Raw genomic sequence first — 18,356 nt, forward strand, 5'->3', positions numbered from 1 at the left:
GGGGTAATTAGTCTACTCTACATAAAAATAAAAAAAAAACATCAGTGTCATCAGCATGTTTTATCTCACACTAATAATGCGTTCCTCTACATTTTTATAAAAGCTGCATAATTGCCCTAATTTAACTAAGGTGTACCCTGGTGAAAACAAAACTAAACAAGCGTTTTTACAGCCAGACTAACAGTCAATATAGGCCTACTTTAAAGTGTTGTTAATTGTAAGTTAACACTTTAGTTTAGGTCACAAAATCCATACTATTAACTAATGGCTTATTACCTGCCTATTGTTAAGATATTAACTGTTCATTAATAGTTTAGTTATAATGTATGATCTAATTTTACATCCCTAATCCTACTCTAAACCCAACTACTACCTTACTAAGTATTACTAAACAGTTAATTAGTAGTTTATAAGGCTAGTAGTTAATGATTTGTTAATCCCGTGAATTGTGACCTAAAATGAAGTGTTACCAAACAAACTCATTTTGTGCTAGGAATATTTTAATTGCAATTAAATTGGTAACTTATATCATTTGGTGTACTGTTATGTTCGGTAACAACAAAGTATCCTTAGTACTGTATACTTTAAGTATACGTAGATACGTAGAAAGTTCATTAGGCATGAGATGACTGGTGTCGAGGTTTACCGCACTTTGGAAAAGTCAAGGTATTAAAACCACACAAATGTTTTGTGATACTGTTTATAAGGTATACGTAGAGGGTTTTTTTAAAGGGTTGTTTTTTGTGTGTTGTAAGGACATCTGTGTTTTTGAAGCTAATGAAGATGGTAGAAGTCATGGGTTTATTTTAACTATGTAACCTGATAAATTTATTGATCCAAAATATTATACATTTTTCATTATATGCAATATATTGTGTTAAATAGGGGAAAAAGTTGTTGTTTTTTACAGAGACATTTTAAAATAAATGATTTTACAGCAGTAAACACAATACCGTGATACTGTGAAATCGTGATATTTTTTTTATCCCGGGCCATGTCTAGTTCATTACATTTGTGATAAGAGACATACTGTAAAGTGTAATTTATTTGTGTTACAAGTACACTGCAAATAAACAATGGATAAAAAATATACTACTTTTGGGTAAAAAAAAAAAATAAGCTGAATAATTTTACCTTATTCCAAATTTGCTCCTATAAACTGCAAATGTTATTTTCAATAACAAACTATATCTAGTAAATATATTTGCTAAGTATAACTGCAGTGTAAAGTTATTAGTTAACTAATTGTACAAGAACACTTTCATAGATTAAACCATTAGTGGCCTAGTGGTTAAAAAGTCAAACTTAAGATCCAAAGTAGGGCTGCACTTGTCACGTTTAGGTCTCAGCATGGCGAAGACAAGAATATATTTGTGCAGGTAATCATGGACAAAAATAGGAAAAATCAAGAAGAATCAAAGAGGGCAATCGAAAATCATAGTCAAAACAGTCATAAGGTCATAAACAATACATCGATCCAAAAGCACAAACAAAACAAACAACAAACTTAGGCCCTATTTACGACGTTTTAGAATGAAAACGATCTGCGTCCACACTAGTGTTTCACCCAGCATTTCTGAACAACTCTGCGTCTACATTAAAACGGTGAAAACGCACATCACGTGACCAGACACACACACACACACACACACACACACACACACACACACACACACACACACACACACACACACTGGCATGCACTGCAGCGTGCTTTGACCCCATACCCATATGAGAGCTGTGCGCGTCGGACTGTTCATCAAGCTGGATATAATCTCACAATATTTGTTAAACATGATATTTAATTCATCTTGTTGTGTATATCTAGCGACATATTCCCCAACTTTGGTCTTTTGAATTTATTACTTGTTCTCAGGTAACGTGTTCTGACTGAGCGCAAAAATGAGTTCGGTTAATAGGCTATAATAATTATTGTTACCGTGAACACTGATTCTGCACATCTGACTAATTGATTGCCTTTATTTCATATAATCTATAAACTTATTGTACGTTATAATAGGCCATTATTGATTGTTTAAACTGATATTCAATGAAAGAGATGGTATTTTTCGTATTTTTAATGAGAATGAAAGGAGGCAGTAATGTTATAGGCTCCGTTTTGTTATAAATATGCATGAGGATGACGTTCTTATTATGCAACAAACACAACGCCTCAACATTTTTGGTGTCTGTTATGTTGCTAATATCAAAAAGATAATTGACAGTTCCTTATATTATGTTTTTGTTTTATTGTTAAGATAGTGAAACAGCATAGCCAGGGTGATGTGAATGAGGTTATAAAGTACCTTGTTTCCTTTGAAGATTTACATTTGAAGATTTACAGATGAGTTCTCAGGAGTTTGTTTTCCATATCAAGTTTGTGAAGTCTGAACTTACAAGGAGAGGATGCAGGACTGAACTGTGTGTAGGCTAGGTCTACTTCATATTGAGGAAAAGCCCCAATCAGATGTCTGCAGCCACGCCTTCATTTTCAGATGCCTCCGTTTTCCCCCATCTACACTGAGAGAGCAGCAGCGCTTTAGAATGAAAACGGCCTCTCCAGCGTTTTCAAAAAGCTCAGTCTTCGGGGCTCGAAAACTATGGTGTAGTGTGGATGGATACCGTAACCATAGCAAGACCTGTGCATTTTAAAACTAAAACGTAATAGTGTAAACGGGGCCTTAGACTAAGGCAAAAAAACACAGTGACAAGAAATATACGTGATGGAAAACAACAAAGATTCACTGCCGACTGATGTGTGTAGGGTGTATATATAGTCCAGGAAAAATCGATAATAACGAGAGTAAGCTGTGCATGTTTGATCAATGATGAATAGTGACTGGTGTGTGTAACGGCATGCAGGGATTAGTAGTTCATGGATGAGTTTGTAGTTCTCCAGCGATCTTCCAAGATGTGATCGCTGGTGATCAAAACAGCTGCAATAAATATTGACATAAATACTGTTTCACAAGATAGTTTGAATAGCTCAATTTGATGGTTTTCGGTGGAGTCTAATAGTATTCAGGTGCAGAAATTGAAAAATCACCAAGCAAATTTGTTTTTGTTTTGTCTAATTTCCAGTTCAAATGAAAAACAATTGTTAGAGCAAGTAAAAAATAGTGTTTTGTTTTCACTGCCAGCAGAAATAATTCAAAATTTTGAGTTTTGCTTAAAACAAGCAACATTATCTGCCAATGAGGGAGGTGAAATAATCTTGTTTCCTCTCTGAAATGTACAAAAATTCTAAGAAAAACCTTTTTTTGCATAAATCATAATAAATTCAGAATAAATATATATCAAATACAATTCTGTAGCTCTTGCTCAAGTATAATTCAACATTTAATATATTTGCGAAGTGAATATTGCAGTTGCAAACATTGCGGTTTCAATGCTGAAATGATATTTTGTCCAGCCCTAATCCAAAGGTTGCAGTTCATGTTCCAGCACCACCAAACTGTAAAACCCAATAGTCAACTTTATCAAAAGAAATGTGTAGTTACCTTACTGAAAGTTAATTCTACTCATTTGAAAAGAGTTTTGAACTCAGTGTTGAAGGTAATGAGTAAATTAAATAACTCATTACATCAACTTAAATGGAGTAAGTTCAAGGTACTCGTATAGATTAGTTTTTTACTCAAATGGTTTGTTGCAATCATTTTCCTCAAACGGTTTGAGATGCCTTAACTAATTAGTTACTAATTATTTACCACAAGCCTTACAAAAGTATATTACTTGAATACTCATGAGTTCACTTGCAATGTGAAAAATGTTGCATCTAACTTAGTAGATATCTAATAAATGTTCAACATGAAGTATACTTAAAATACAATTACTAAAGTATATTTAATAAAATGATCATATAGTATACCTCTTGACATCAAAATATTGTTTAAAACATACCTGACAAGATTTTTGGTTGATAAACAAGAGTTTCTTCGGTAAATCGCGATACAGTCGCGAACAATCCGGTATCGGTTCAGTAATAATCATAACCGGTTATTACTGACGTCATTTACCTCATATGCGCTCTGTCGCGAGGGAGGCGATCGCGAGTATTTACAACGCTTTAACTACTTAAAACTCAAAAACTGTGCACAATTTCACTGTGTGTGTTTGCTGGATCAGTCTTTCACTGACATATACAACAATAGCCCCTATTTCACTGAGATCGAGAGAATGAAAGTAGCCTAATCCATTTCTCTCTTTCTCTCTCTCTCTCGCTCTCGCTTTCGCTCTGTCTCTCTCTCTTTCTCACACACACACACACACACACCCAGTGGCCCATTTGACCTGCTGGGGTGGCTTTTCTTCTCCTCTCGGCTGTTTTACAGCATTACATTTGGATACAGAAACGAGCGTGTGTCTGCAGAGTTTTCTCCACCGCCGCCTGCCGCTGCCGCCTGCCGCTTATCAGTGTCACTTATCTGAAGAGCGCAGCGCGCAAGAGCCAATAGCAACCATTTTTGTTGAGGGTGTGACCAATCAAAGTGGTGTAAGAGAACTAGACAAGGATCAGAAATTGAGCTGGATGTTTATATTTGTTTATATTATTTGCTTAATGCTCGTTTTGTTTAAAGTTACAGTTTGTATATCTGACTGTTTGTATTAAACGACAAAATTGTATTACAAATAGTATATAAATATAAATATATTCATACATTTTAATACAAGAACTGCTGCTGTGAAGAAAATATAAAACTGTGTATGGAAAGCATCGTCAATGCACCGTGATGCACCGAAATATCAAATTGAACCGAATCGATGGCATGATAATCGTAAACCGAACCGAACCGTGAGACTAGTGTAGGTTCACAGCTCTAATATATATATATATATATATATATATATATATATATATATATATATATATATATATATATATATATATATATATATATATATATAGCATTAAAAAGGCAAAGCAAGACTATGTTCTGTTTAAAATAACACCAACAAAACATCTATTAGCTTGTGGAATTGTGTGTAAACTGAAGATCTGTATGTAATACTACCTTGTAGCAGAGCTTTGTTAAAAACACAATCAAATGCATAACAGATTCTTCACTAACAAGTTTCCACTTAGTGCACATGCAAGCAACAATAAATCATCAAGGGCTTTCAAACGTTTTTAGAATAATCCCTTTTGTAATAGCGTGTTTGTCTATTTGACAAAGACTAAAATCTGTGTCATCCCATGAGTGAGAGTGTAATTTTGCAACAAAGCTCAGAAGCAAAACAGATGAAAACATTCTCATCTTGTATAAGAGGGATTTAGTTCTTATAGGCTCAATGAAGACTGTATTAAGAAGATTTCCACCGGGATCCGTGTGAAAGAAGTTTCTGAAATTCTTCAAATTAAAATCAAGATTGTATCCCTGTCCTTCTGAACTTCTGACCTTTCGATTGAACGAAAAGCCTCACCTTATGTGAGATTACAGGACCTCAAACAGCCTGAGATGAAGCTTGTTCCCTGTGGGTTTTGTTTTCATGAAACACATTATCTGTTCAAAAAAATCTCAAGGCTGGTTTTCTCGTACATGGCACAAAAATCTGAGGTTTAGTTGTAAGGATAAACATCACAAACCTCATTCTTGATTTTGATGTTGCCCGGTAAGAAGGTTCAGAACAACAAGGACAGAAAGCTGTCATGAAGAATGAAATGTATCCTTCCTGATCTCTTGTTTCCACAGGAACCCGTGAAAGTGATGACAATGGGCAGAGGACAGAGAGAGAGAGTGATCACCGCACTGACAGAGTTTATCACTCAAAGAGACCAGAACCATGACTGGCAGCAGTGATTTTATGTGTCTGATGTGTCACTGAAATAAAATGTCACCAACCAGCAAGACTGATGGATCTTTTAAGCCTTGAATGATGGGTTTCCTAGATGTTTTTGTAGGGTTAAAGCCATCAGAAAGAAATTACTCATGAACGTTGCTGAGTTCATTCTGATCAAAGGTTGTTTGTAAAACAGAGATTCTACCTTTTCAAAGTGGTCATGTCTATGTGCTTTATTTGTTTCAAAGAGTCATACTTTTTTATTTATTTATTTATTTATTTAATTAGCTCTTGTAATGAGCCCTTTCAAATACTGTAGCTGGCCACCCTAAACAATTTATTTGTTGTTTGTTTTACTTTTTTTACTTTCAAAAGTAATGTTTTATTACTAAATTTAAATTATACTAAATGATTTAAGGCGACACAGTGGCTCAGGTTAGCACTGTCGCCTCACAGCAAGAAGATCACTAGTTCGAGTCCTGGCTGGGTCAGTTGGCATTTCTGTGTCAAGTTTGCATGTTCCCCCAGTGTTCGTGTAGGTTTCTTCTGGATGCTTCGGTTTTCTCCACAGTCAAAATACATGTGGTATAGGTTAATTGAATAAACTAAACTGGCCATAGTGTATGTGTGTGAATGAATGTGAATGAATGTTTCCCAATACTGGTATAGAGATCGATTTTATGTACCATGTAATAAAACAACAACTCTAGAATCTGAAGTCAAAGGCCCAGCATAGACTTTGACTCATTCGTGCACTTTTTTTCCTGAACATTCCTTCCCCTTTGATATAGATAAATACTTAGGTGTGACTGGTAACAAGGTTTTGTTCAATATTTTTCATAACTTTTGATTAAATCCTAACAGATGAGTAAATCTTTAAGTCAAAAACAAAATAACCATTTATTGCTCTCAGGGTATAAAAAGAGATGGACAAAATGTCTCAGAGTCTGGGTCTCAAGTCTGTATCCAAACCAGCCCATAGTGAAGAGCTTTGTATAATTTGGACTTATACCTGTACTCCTAGATAAATATTTAAGTAATTGATGTTGTGCATTCTTTCTGAATATATATATATATATATATATATATATATATATATATATATATATATTTTTTTTTTTTTTTTTTTTTTTTTTTTTGCCAATTGTTTGATTTTGTAATTGGCATGATACACCTTTTGAATAATTCTGGAGTCTTCCTAGATTATGCCGAGTCTGCACTAATGCTATATGGTGACATGATTTTATAGATTTTTAAGACGCATTTGACTACAAAGCAGTGTGGCATGGCAGCATGAAGGCCTTTTAATAATTTAATCACTTATATTAGCAAGTTTTATGGTTATGACTAAATTAACTGCTCTTTTAGTATGAGTGAGCAGGAGACAACTGAACTAATTGGGTATTAGTTAACCCTGCATCCTCTGACTAACTTCAGAATGTCGAGAGTGTCTGTGAGAAGAAACACAATACCGGAGTGTGGAACTCTAAGCAGCGTTTGGTCCCTAATAAACGCACAATTTAGAATATCGAACCCAAGAAAAGATCAAAATCTAAATTATATCAATTAATATATCAACTGTATAAATAATTATATTATAACTAATGTATCAACCGTATAAATAATTATACAACTAATAATGTGATCAGCTTTAAACATAAAATTAAGGGAATGAAATTGAATGAAGGGCGAAGCAGTGGCGCAGTAGGTAGTGCTGTCGCCTCACAGCAAGAAGGTCGCTGGGTCCCTGGTTCAAGCCTCGGCTCATTTGGCGTTTCTGTGTGGAGTTTGCATGTTCTCCCTGCATTCGCATGGGTTTCCTCAGGGTGCACCGGTTTCCCCCACAGTCCAAAGACAGGTAAATTGGGTAGGCTATATTGTCCGTAGTGTATGATTGTGTATGTGAATGTGTGTGTGGATGTTTCCCAGAGATAGTTTGTGGCTGGAAGGGCATCCACTGCGTAAAAACTTGCTGGATAAGTTGGCGGTCCATTCCGCGGTGGCAACCCCAGATTAATAAAGGGACTAAGCTTACAAGAAACTGAATGAATGAATGAAGAAATAAAATAATTATTTTACTACGTAAAATATGTTAACAAGCATATACATTTATGAAGAGTTCATATGCAAAGTGTGATTCTAAAATTAGATTTTTCTCATCTTCCTGTTTATGCTTAGATATTTCATTTTAAATGCAATAAAAAGCACATATTTAATGGCTTAAAATTACATGTACTAAATCTACACAGGAGATGAAGAGGAAGGAAATTTCAGATGGCTCTTAGAAACTTTTGCATCTGAACTCTTCAATAACTATTAGTTAACTAAGAGTACAATAAGAATGATTGCAGTAAAATACTTACAAGTAGTTTAGTGAAAATATGTGTCAAAGTGTATTGTGATATAGTGGTTATAGAGAGTAATTCAAAGGTTGTAGGTCGAAGTTTAGCTGAAGTGTGCTTCACACAGGTTAGTGGGCTTGACAAGCCACTGGTAGAAACAATCTTCTCAGTATGCACCAAACACTTTACTTAACCTAAATATTCATTCATTTATTTTCTTTTTGGCTTAGTCCCTTTATTAATCCAGGGTCGTCAAAGTGGAATGAGCCGCCAACTTATCCAGCATATGTTTTATGCAGCGGATGCCCTTACAGCTGCAACCCATCTCTGGGAAACATCCATACATACTCTTACACTACAGACAATTTAGCCAACTCAATTCACCTATACCGCATGTCTTTGGACTGTGGGGGAAACCAGAGCACCCAGAGGAAACCCACATGAACGTGGGGAGAACATGCAAACTCCACACAGAAATGCCAACTGACCCAGCCGACGTTCTTGCTGTGAGGCGACAGCACTACCTACTGCGTCATCGAGTCGCCCAACCTCAATATTAAAAGGACTAAATAAAAAATGTTTTTACCATGAATGTACCACAGATCCTGTTGCACTTGTTTCCTTCAACCTTAAAATAGCTCTTTTGCACAATATCTTGCACAATATTATTCTGTCTTACTGTCTTAGATTATGCCCATGGTTTATGTCAGGGGTTTCCAAACTTGGTCCTGTAGAGTCGGTGTCCTGGAGATTTCACACCTGCAAGGATGTTTCTAAAAAGCATAGTAAGAGCTTGTTTAGGTAGCCCAGGTGTGTCTGATTGGGGTTGGAACTAAACTTCGCAGGACACCGGCCCTCCATGACTGAGTTTGGACACCCCTGGTTTATGTGCTAATTTATTGTATATGTGTAGTAAAGTATAGTTATTACCACTTGGATATATTAGTTATGAATAGGTTTAAAATAGCTCTTACGCCCGATGTTGTGTTCATATTTTATTTTGATGTAAACAATTATTTGTAATGTAAATATTTAAATGTTTAAGTATAATTTTGAGTGTGACATGAATATTTATGTACATATAATTAAATAAATACATGTTTAAATACACGTTTGTTTGTTTTTTGTCTGTGGGGGCACCACAGTAAAAGTTAGCATAGGGCACCCTTTTGGCCAGTAGCGGCTCTGATCAGCGATCTAACAGATGCAGATTGATAACGGACTACAAATCCGCCATTGCATGGACTACATATACTGTAATACACCACACACACACACACACACACACACACATACACGTACGCACACACACCTGTTCCGAATCACGAATGATTATACACACACAGCCATAGGATTGTCAAAGACTAATTACAAGGACTATTTAAGCACACACACACACACACACACACACACACACACACACACACACACACATCAGTGCTGAGTCTTGTTTATTTGTACTGTGAACATTACGACACATTTCCTTTGCCTTGCCGTGTTATGACCCTCGCTCTGTTTTGTTTGTTTACATTGCTTGCTGCCTGCACTGACCATTCGCCTATTTATTGACCACGACTGTTGACCATTACTTGTCTGACCATTCTCATAACAAATCCTGCATTTGAATCCACACCTTCTTTGTCAGCGTCCCTTCATATTACAGAAGCATAGCACAATGAACCTCAACTTGACTTGACTTGGATTGTAACTGTGCTGTGCGAGTGTGTTCACTAATGTGTGTGAGGAGTATGGACACCAATAAAACCTATTTTCAAGGCCTTAATCACTGGAAAGGAAAATGAAGACTTTTAAGACCTGCAGAAATCCTTGTTTGTACAAATCTGTTTTAACTGAACGTCTTTCAGCTCAGACTCCATACACATCAAGGATGAATCTATGTCAAGCCATTAATATATAATCAATGTTAAGTTCTAAATTAAGAATGAATGCTGTCAGAGGATCAGATTCAGGCTAACCGGTCAGACATCCGTCTGGTGTCATTCATATGAAACAACATCCAACTGGAAAACTGTAAGCTCTTCTGTGGAGACTCAAATAAGTTCAATGGGTGCAATTAGCCCATTGACACAAGGGTCAGAGGGCCTAGTAAAAGAGATGCCAGGAAAGAACACACCACATAATAAGGGGCCAAGTTTCAAGAAACATCTCTATGTCTGTGTTAGGGTTCAGACTCAAGAGGCATAAGAGAGCTTTTTATCTTATAATTGATCCGACACAAGCATTCTCGATTGTGCCAAGAAAATATCTCATTTTCCACATTTAGTGCAGAAAGGTATGAAGCATCCATACAGTGAGACAGCACATCGGTTTGAAGAGGAAGCATCATTGTGTTGTATATTACGTTCTGCACATGCAGCAGCTGTTAAATGATACGACATCTGCGATGTTCTACCCACGTAATACAATCTATTTATTAACCTTAAGGACATCTGCATCAGGAACTCTGCTGCTGTACTGTTGATGTGTGGCTGTGTTTGTGCCTTACTGATCTGCCGTAGTAATAGTAAACCATTAGGAAGAGCTAATTAAAGCTGCCCTTCATTTCTGCAATAGCACCTTTTACTCAGTCTCATCTGTTCTCTTGTTGTTGAACTGTGTTGTTTTTTTAGCAAATAATTTATATTATATTAAATAATATATAGTAAAGACACACATAGGCACACACACAAGCAAATGAATCATTACTGATTCTTTAATTGAAAAATCTATCATTTACCCAGTTTCAGATGGCGTGTATATAAAACATCAATAGCACACCTCCCATCCAATAATTTCTTTGTGTTTTGGTGATTCTGATGAGTAACAGCGTCTTATAATTCAAATGATGTTAATTTTAACAAGTAATTCAACAAAGAAATGCTTTGATGTGCCATTAGTACAATAAAAGAGCAACAATAAGCAAGTGATGTGAAAAGTCCCATTTAATTTAAAAGTAATTTTTACATTAAAAGAAAAAAAGCACAAATAGCTCATCCTGCAGCAACAGTCTCTTCCCACAAATGCTTGGTTTGAACAGTCAACATCACCAATAGCGGCACAGCAGTATTGGTGTAGGGAGAATGTGAGTAGCTTGGAACATTTTGAAATAATGGTCCAGGTTTGAATTTACATTGTGGTATTCCCATTTTTGTCACAAAATGCAGATTCAAAGACATTAATTCTGAATACAAACAAATAAAACATTCACAAAGTGTCATATAGTTGTGGGGAGGGATTTATTATTCCAATAGGGCAGCTTTAAATTTGACAAAATTTACCAGTAACACTTTATTTTGATGGACTGTCTGCTTAATATCTGTTGATACTGACATTCAACAGACATTTACCTGACTATAAGAAACTTTGCAAGTACATGTCAACTTACTCTAACCCTAACCCCAACCTAACAGTCTACTTATAATCTCAGAATTAGTTGGCATGTAGTTGCATTGTAACTTAAATTCAACAAACGGACCATCAAAATCAAGTGTGATTTAGGGGTAGAACCATCTATACCATAATCACTGATATTGCCTACAGTGTATTGCGCGTTGGATGCGAATTCAATTAGAACTACAAATGTGGGTGAAAAGAGTGAATAAACTACAAGCATGGCAGACAAGCAAGACAAACCATCAAATAGAGAGGCTTCGGTAAAGATGTTTGTATGACTGTGAATTAATATCTAGCAAACTAAATATTTAAATTGTGTTTTCTGTGTTTTTTTCATTTACAACAACAATTCTCAAAATATATGATGATGTGTTTTTGGACATTAAGGTCTGAATGCATAATTATCCAAAGACCAGGGGAGTTTTCTTTGCATGAAAGACTTGTGAATAGTTTAACCTGCTCCTGCTTCTCCAAATTTAATATGAAAGAAATGTGAATTGGGACGCAGCATCACACTCACATACTAAGGCCAATTTAGTTGATCCAATTCATCTGTACTGCATATAAAAAAAAAATAAATAAATAAAAAACAACACATGGACACGGGGAGAACATGCAAACTCCACAAAACCAGTGACTTTCTTGCTTTGAGATGACAGTGCTACCCACTGAGACACTGTGCCGCCTCTGCATTTTTCTCTCTTTTTCTTTTCTCTGTTCTTGGATTACAGCCTGACATTGCTGTAAATTGATATTTGACCTTGAGTGTATCTAGAAAGAGTTTTTAAATATTATTTTCCATTACAGCATGCTTCAGATTAAGTTGAATACAAACCCTTCCTGGTACTGGTAGGTCATCTGAATATTAAGGTTTATCAAAAAAATTGTATACGTATTGGGTTACACTTGTTTTTAAGGTACATTTCTCACTATAAACAAATCAATGACTATTACTTTTCCAATGTATTAATACACTTATTTGCTGCTTAATAATAGATATTAAGGTAGTAGTTAGGTTTAGGTATTGGTAGGATTAGATATTTAAAATAAAATTATGCACTTTATAGCACAAATAGCAAATAAAATGACAATATCTTAATAAGAGGCGGGTAATTAGCCACTAGTTAGTTAGTGAGAATTGAAACCTTGTGCACGCATTAGCACAAAAATTATTTTGAGGTGTCACATCTAAAATGTGTTTTGCATTGTCTTCATATTAGATTTAAAAAAAAAAAAACATCAAACCAAAAAGCATCTGCAAATAATGAAGCTACTCTTAAGCCTTGTATATATTGTCAATTGTTTCACTTGTTATAACAGTGTAACAAAGTGTAGAGAAACACATTACCTGTGAAGATGATCCAAATATTTTACTGCGCAGCCAAATACATGTGGCCTTTATTTTAACTCTATTGCAGGGGTCACCAAACTTGTTCCTGGAGGGCACCACAGATTTTAGCTCCAACCCTAATCAAACACACCTGAACTAGGTAATCAAGCTCTTACTAGGTATACTTGAAACATCAAGGCAGGTGTGTTGAGGCAAGTTGGAGCTAAACCCTGCAGGGACACCGGCCCTCCAGGACCGAGATTGGTGACCCCTGCTTTATTGTGTTCATTTCAAACCTAACAAACACTTGGTTTGATATTTTAAAATATACACTGTCAAGTGAGCATCAAAATGAGATTTCTCTCAAGAAGCGCTAATTTGTCACAGACTGAAATGTTATCGATTTTGCAATGACCTTTGTAGCAGCTGACGGTTTTATTTCAGGCTAATAGATGTGCTTGAAGCAATGTAAGCTTTTTGTTGCACATCTTTAAACCAATAGCTCACCTAGAATTAGTTTGAACTATTATAATACTGAAAATGAAAGATGTTTTAGACTTATCTTTTTTACCATACAACATGAATTAAAATAGATTTTTGTGCCTGAGAAAGCAGCATTTATTAAACTGTACATTTTAAATGACCAGTGAACAAGTCACAGCACATTCCAAACTCTAAGCAACCATTGAGCTTTTCACATTGTGACAATTCGTCTCCTTGGAGTTCTCTTCATCAGATTGATGCAGACATGCTCAAAACAAGCTCAAGTATGCAGCTTTAAAAATGCATCAAGTGAGTCCAATGGACCCGTTTCACAAAACATTGATGACGTGTTTAACGGTCATTAACATCTTTAAAGTTTTTATTAATTTGATTATTTTGTAAAAATGTATGTACATTTAAATAGCTATACTTTGATTTATATCATCTTTGTATCAAATTACAATTAACTACAGCTTATGCAAGGTGTTTCTAATGCAATGTCTATAGGCGATACAGTAAATTTGACATTTTTCTCTTTATTATTCACAGATACATTTTTTTTTTTAATACCGAACAAAGTCATGAAGTTTTCTTTTATCATATGAGCAAATAGGAATACACAAGCCGTAGCCTGGGGGGGGGGGGGGGTGGTCATCTTTCACTACTGACCAATTGTAATGTTGTAACTTTTATTCTAAATCTTGTACCTTATTTTTGAATGAAAAAATGGCCAATAAAAAGCTCTACTTTATTACTGTTGTTGTTATTATTATTATTATTATTATTATTATTAATTTTATTATTATTATTATTATGCTTTAATTTGAATGTGCGAGCCAGTTTGTTATTTGTCCAGCAAAAAGTCATAGTGTGTGTGTGAATGGATGTTTCCCAGCTAGAAGAGCATTCGCTGTCTAAAATGTATGCTGGATAAGTTGGTGGTTCATTCCGCTGTGGCAACCACTGATGAACAAAGAAACTACTGTAAGCCAAAGTAAAATAAATGAATGAAATCAAGAAAAGCAGAACACACATTGACAACATCTGTCCATCTAAATTGTTGCTCTTTTGTTCAATTTTTTTGTAAAGTTGTGAGCTAAATGAGAATGTAATTTGACAGTGTAACATGAGGCTGAGAAAGTTATGTTTCCATCCAAAATGTGAATTAAACCTGTGAGCAAAACTGAAATATTGTAAAAAACAATTATATCACTGTTTTTATCCAAAAGCCAAAGAGAACAAAATCAACACCTTAACCACTTAAACCGTCAGCAAACATCAAAATAAAAATGGAATTTTCTGAGTTAAAAGCCACTGTCTGTTTTTTTTAAAACAAATTAACATGCGGTGACTTTTAGAGACAGAATACTGCTCTTAGGAGTGTAGTTCTGGTAGGTAATAATACCAAACCACTTTAATGACGAACTTTGGCTAATGGATTTGAGAAATACAAAAAAAAAAAAAAAAAAAACATTTCAGATACTTTAAATGTTGCTTTATCCATAAATTACATCCCATCATGCCCATTTAGGTTTTCACATGATTTTTTAAAAACAAATCACATCACTTTTTTAATGTGCATCCTGTAATTCTTTTTGTAAATGTGTTTCCATTGTAGTTTATGTGCACTTTCTTCCATTTTTGTGCAATATTCCAAAATGAAAATTTAGGTAGTGAAAAAAAAAATGTACTGTGAACTTACTCTATTTAAGATGAAGTAATGAGGTATTTAATGGCTCGTTTCCACTGACTGGTACAGTACGGTACGGGTCGGTACGAGTCACCTTTATCTGGCTTGCGTTTCCACTACCAAGGGTACCGTTTTGGTGGGCGTGGTGTATGACAGTAATTTTGGATCGAGACAATGTTTACAGTAAAGCTGTACAGGTCGATCAAATAATTTGAGAAGCACTTCTCAAAAAAACAGATGTTTTATACAAATAAAAACTTCTTCAAGTTGTGATTCAACACTATTAAACTCTTGTTAAGCTGTTATCATTATTCACCACAATTTTTACAGACTATCTCTGTACACATGATTGTAAATCACTTGGCATACCCTTTTTATACAGGAAACCAGAAAATAAACTGGTTTGAAGTGCAGACGATACAGAAACAAAGCAACATGTTCACAAATTTGTTCAGGACATTCTGAAGTCTTTATCACCTCTAAACATCAATTCCTAACATGAAGAGTGATTGATTGTTAATGACTCTCTCTTGCTAAATCGGGCAGAATAAGCTGTTAAATGGGACAGACCTGTTGAATAATTCACCTTTGCAAGACTTAGAAACAAAATAACAAGAAAAACAAGCCACAATCACAACAGCCTTGCATTATTTCATGAAAAGTGACACTGACGCAGATGTCTGAAATTGGTTTCTTTCAGCCATTAGAGAAGCCAGAAAAGCTGAAGGTGAAACTCGGATCAAGAAAAGGTTGAAGGTGTCTCTGAAATGAAGCAGCTCTCATTTGTTACACCTAATAGGCAAACTAGGAAAACAGGAAATGATGGAGGAGGAATGAGAGCTATTGTTACACAGCTTTCACACACGAAGCGGCACGTACACAGAACGTAAATAGACCTCTTCATCACCAAGCGAATCATTCGAACACTGTTATTTGCTCACATGAAAACACAAATCGTAGAGCAATCTCTGTCGCAACCCCCACCAGGCATGTTTCACTTCATTTCCCTCAGGACATCAAGTGACATATTATGTCATAATGGGATATCGCTTTCCAGTCAATTTATAAACGCTTTTTTTAGTGTTAATAATCTTTTGTTTCTCCACTGACAGCATCCAATCCATTTTATAAAACCTTAGCGAGTGAAGACACACAAGACATCTGAAACAATATCTCCAATGCTGACTTTTGACAACACCATATTTATCCAGCAATAACATGATCACCTTTTGTCTTCTATCTTGTCAATCCTGAAAGTAGCACCATTTGTAGAGGAAAGCACTTAGTGCCTTCTATGTGTAAAGGGCATTTTACATCTGTGAAATAGACAGGATGGTTGATTGGCACATCAGAGTCAACAGCTAAATGATACATGACACAAACTGTCTTTAACAGACCCACTATTTATGATTGATGGAAACATGTCTATGAATAAAATGGTACAAATCGCTGTATATTTGCATGCACCTACAATTCTAAAATCTCGGGTCACTAATGTATATGATTTTCATTCATTCATTTTCACCACAGCGGAATGAACCGCCAACCCATTTCTGGGAAACATCCATACACTCTCGTTCACACTCATACACTACGAATAATTTAGCCTACCCAATTTACTTGTACCGCATGTCTTTGGAATGTGGGGGAAACCGGAGCACCTGGAGGAAACTAAGGGTGTCACGATTTCGATTTTTAATTGAAATCCATCAAAATTTATGCTCAATTTCGATTATCGAATCAAAAAATAGAATTGTCGATGCTACCACGCCCCCATGTCACGTTAGCTTGGCATGCCAAGCGGGAAAAAAACGGCTTGTTGAAGTGCTTGTTAAACTGCAGAAGCAGAAGACCCGTCGACAGAACTTAAACCCTCTCCTCTTTCAATGAAGTCGCCGGTGTGTAAGCATTTTGGATTTCCAATGAGTTATGTTGACAACGTTCATGTTGGCGACAAAAAACAAAAAACAAAAAAAACACAGTTTTGCAAGCTCTGCTATGTACGTATTACGTATGGTTCGTCCAAAAGACAACACCGGCATCGCGATCCTCCGCCTGCCCCTGTTGCAAATCCGCTAACGAAAAGAACACACTCAGGCCCTGTTTACACTGTCTTTGTTTTTAAATGGCATTTTAGAACGACAACGATTTGACATCCACAGTGGCATGTAGCATTTCTGAGCAGCCCTCCTTCCTCTCTACCTCTGAAGATGCACATCACGTGACCACACAGACACAGACGCACACACAGCGGGTCCAGGCAGTCATAGGACTGCTTCAATCTTTCATTCACTTGTACTTAGTCATTTTAGCGAACACCTCAGATACTGTTGGCTGGTTCCTGTTGGCTGTGCGTCTTTTTTACCGACGCCATTATAACGACACAGATCACTGCCTATTCACGAGTCCCGCAGAAAAAGTGATTGACAGGTGGTAATTATGTGTGTAACTTGCCTTTATTCATTTACTGTATGATTTGTTTATGGGTAAAACAATGACCATGCAGGTCAGGTAGTTTAAACAGTAGGCTACAAATAATTATTTGGTCATTAATTTAGAATCGAAAATGTAATCGAATCAAGGATTTGGAGGATCGTGACACCCTTAGAGGAAACCCATGCGAACACAGGGAGAACATGCAAACTCCACACAGAAATGCCAACTGACCCTGCCAGGACTCAAACCAGCAACCTCCTTGCTGTAAGGCGACAGAGCTAGCCACTGAGCTATGGAGCCAGATTCTCAAAATTAATACATTTTAAAAATACAAGATCCACAACACAATTTATAGATCCACAAAACATGATTTGAAAACACAAATCCAATTCGTAAATTCAAAACACCATTCATGAACACGCAAATCCAATTCATAATTTAAAACACCATAAATACACAAATCCAATCATAAATTCAAAACATAAATCAAAAATACACAAATCGAATTCGTAAATTCAAAACACGATTTGAAAATACACAAATCCAATTCGCAAATTCAAAACACCATTGAAAAACACACAAATCCAATTTGTAAATTCAAAACACATTTTAAAATCACACAAATCAAATCCATAAACGTACAAATATTCAAAACACGACTCATAAACACATAAATGCAATTCGTAAATACTAAGTATGATTTATAAGCACAAATCCAATTTATACTACAGCACCCACTACAACACCCGTTACAGTTGTAAACAATCTGGACCGACATACACACAGCTGCGTAACATTTACACTTATTATACTCCCTATGTAAACACCATTCTCGTGCATACTTATTGCTAAGTCTTGTTACTGTTTAAGTGCCTTTCAAAGTGTTTACCTGTGGTTTGATCCC

General features: G+C 35.7%; 1 protein-coding gene across 1 annotated transcript in view; it reads right to left on the reverse strand.

The window, feature by feature from the left end:
- Positions 1 to 18,356, reverse strand: part of dpp6b (dipeptidyl-peptidase 6b) — a gene marked incomplete in the record, with an annotated part of 226,674 nt that overhangs the window by 104,253 nt on the left and 104,065 nt on the right. The window contains 1 exon segment of the mRNA NM_001115122.1: positions 9,752 to 9,770. Coding sequence (NP_001108594.1) covers positions 9,752 to 9,770 — 19 coding nt within the window.

This window comes from Danio rerio, chromosome 2, assembly GCF_052040795.2.
Source record: "Danio rerio strain M-AB ecotype USA chromosome 2, GRCz13ab, whole genome shotgun sequence".
Lineage (NCBI taxonomy): Eukaryota > Metazoa > Chordata > Actinopteri > Cypriniformes > Danionidae > Danio > Danio rerio.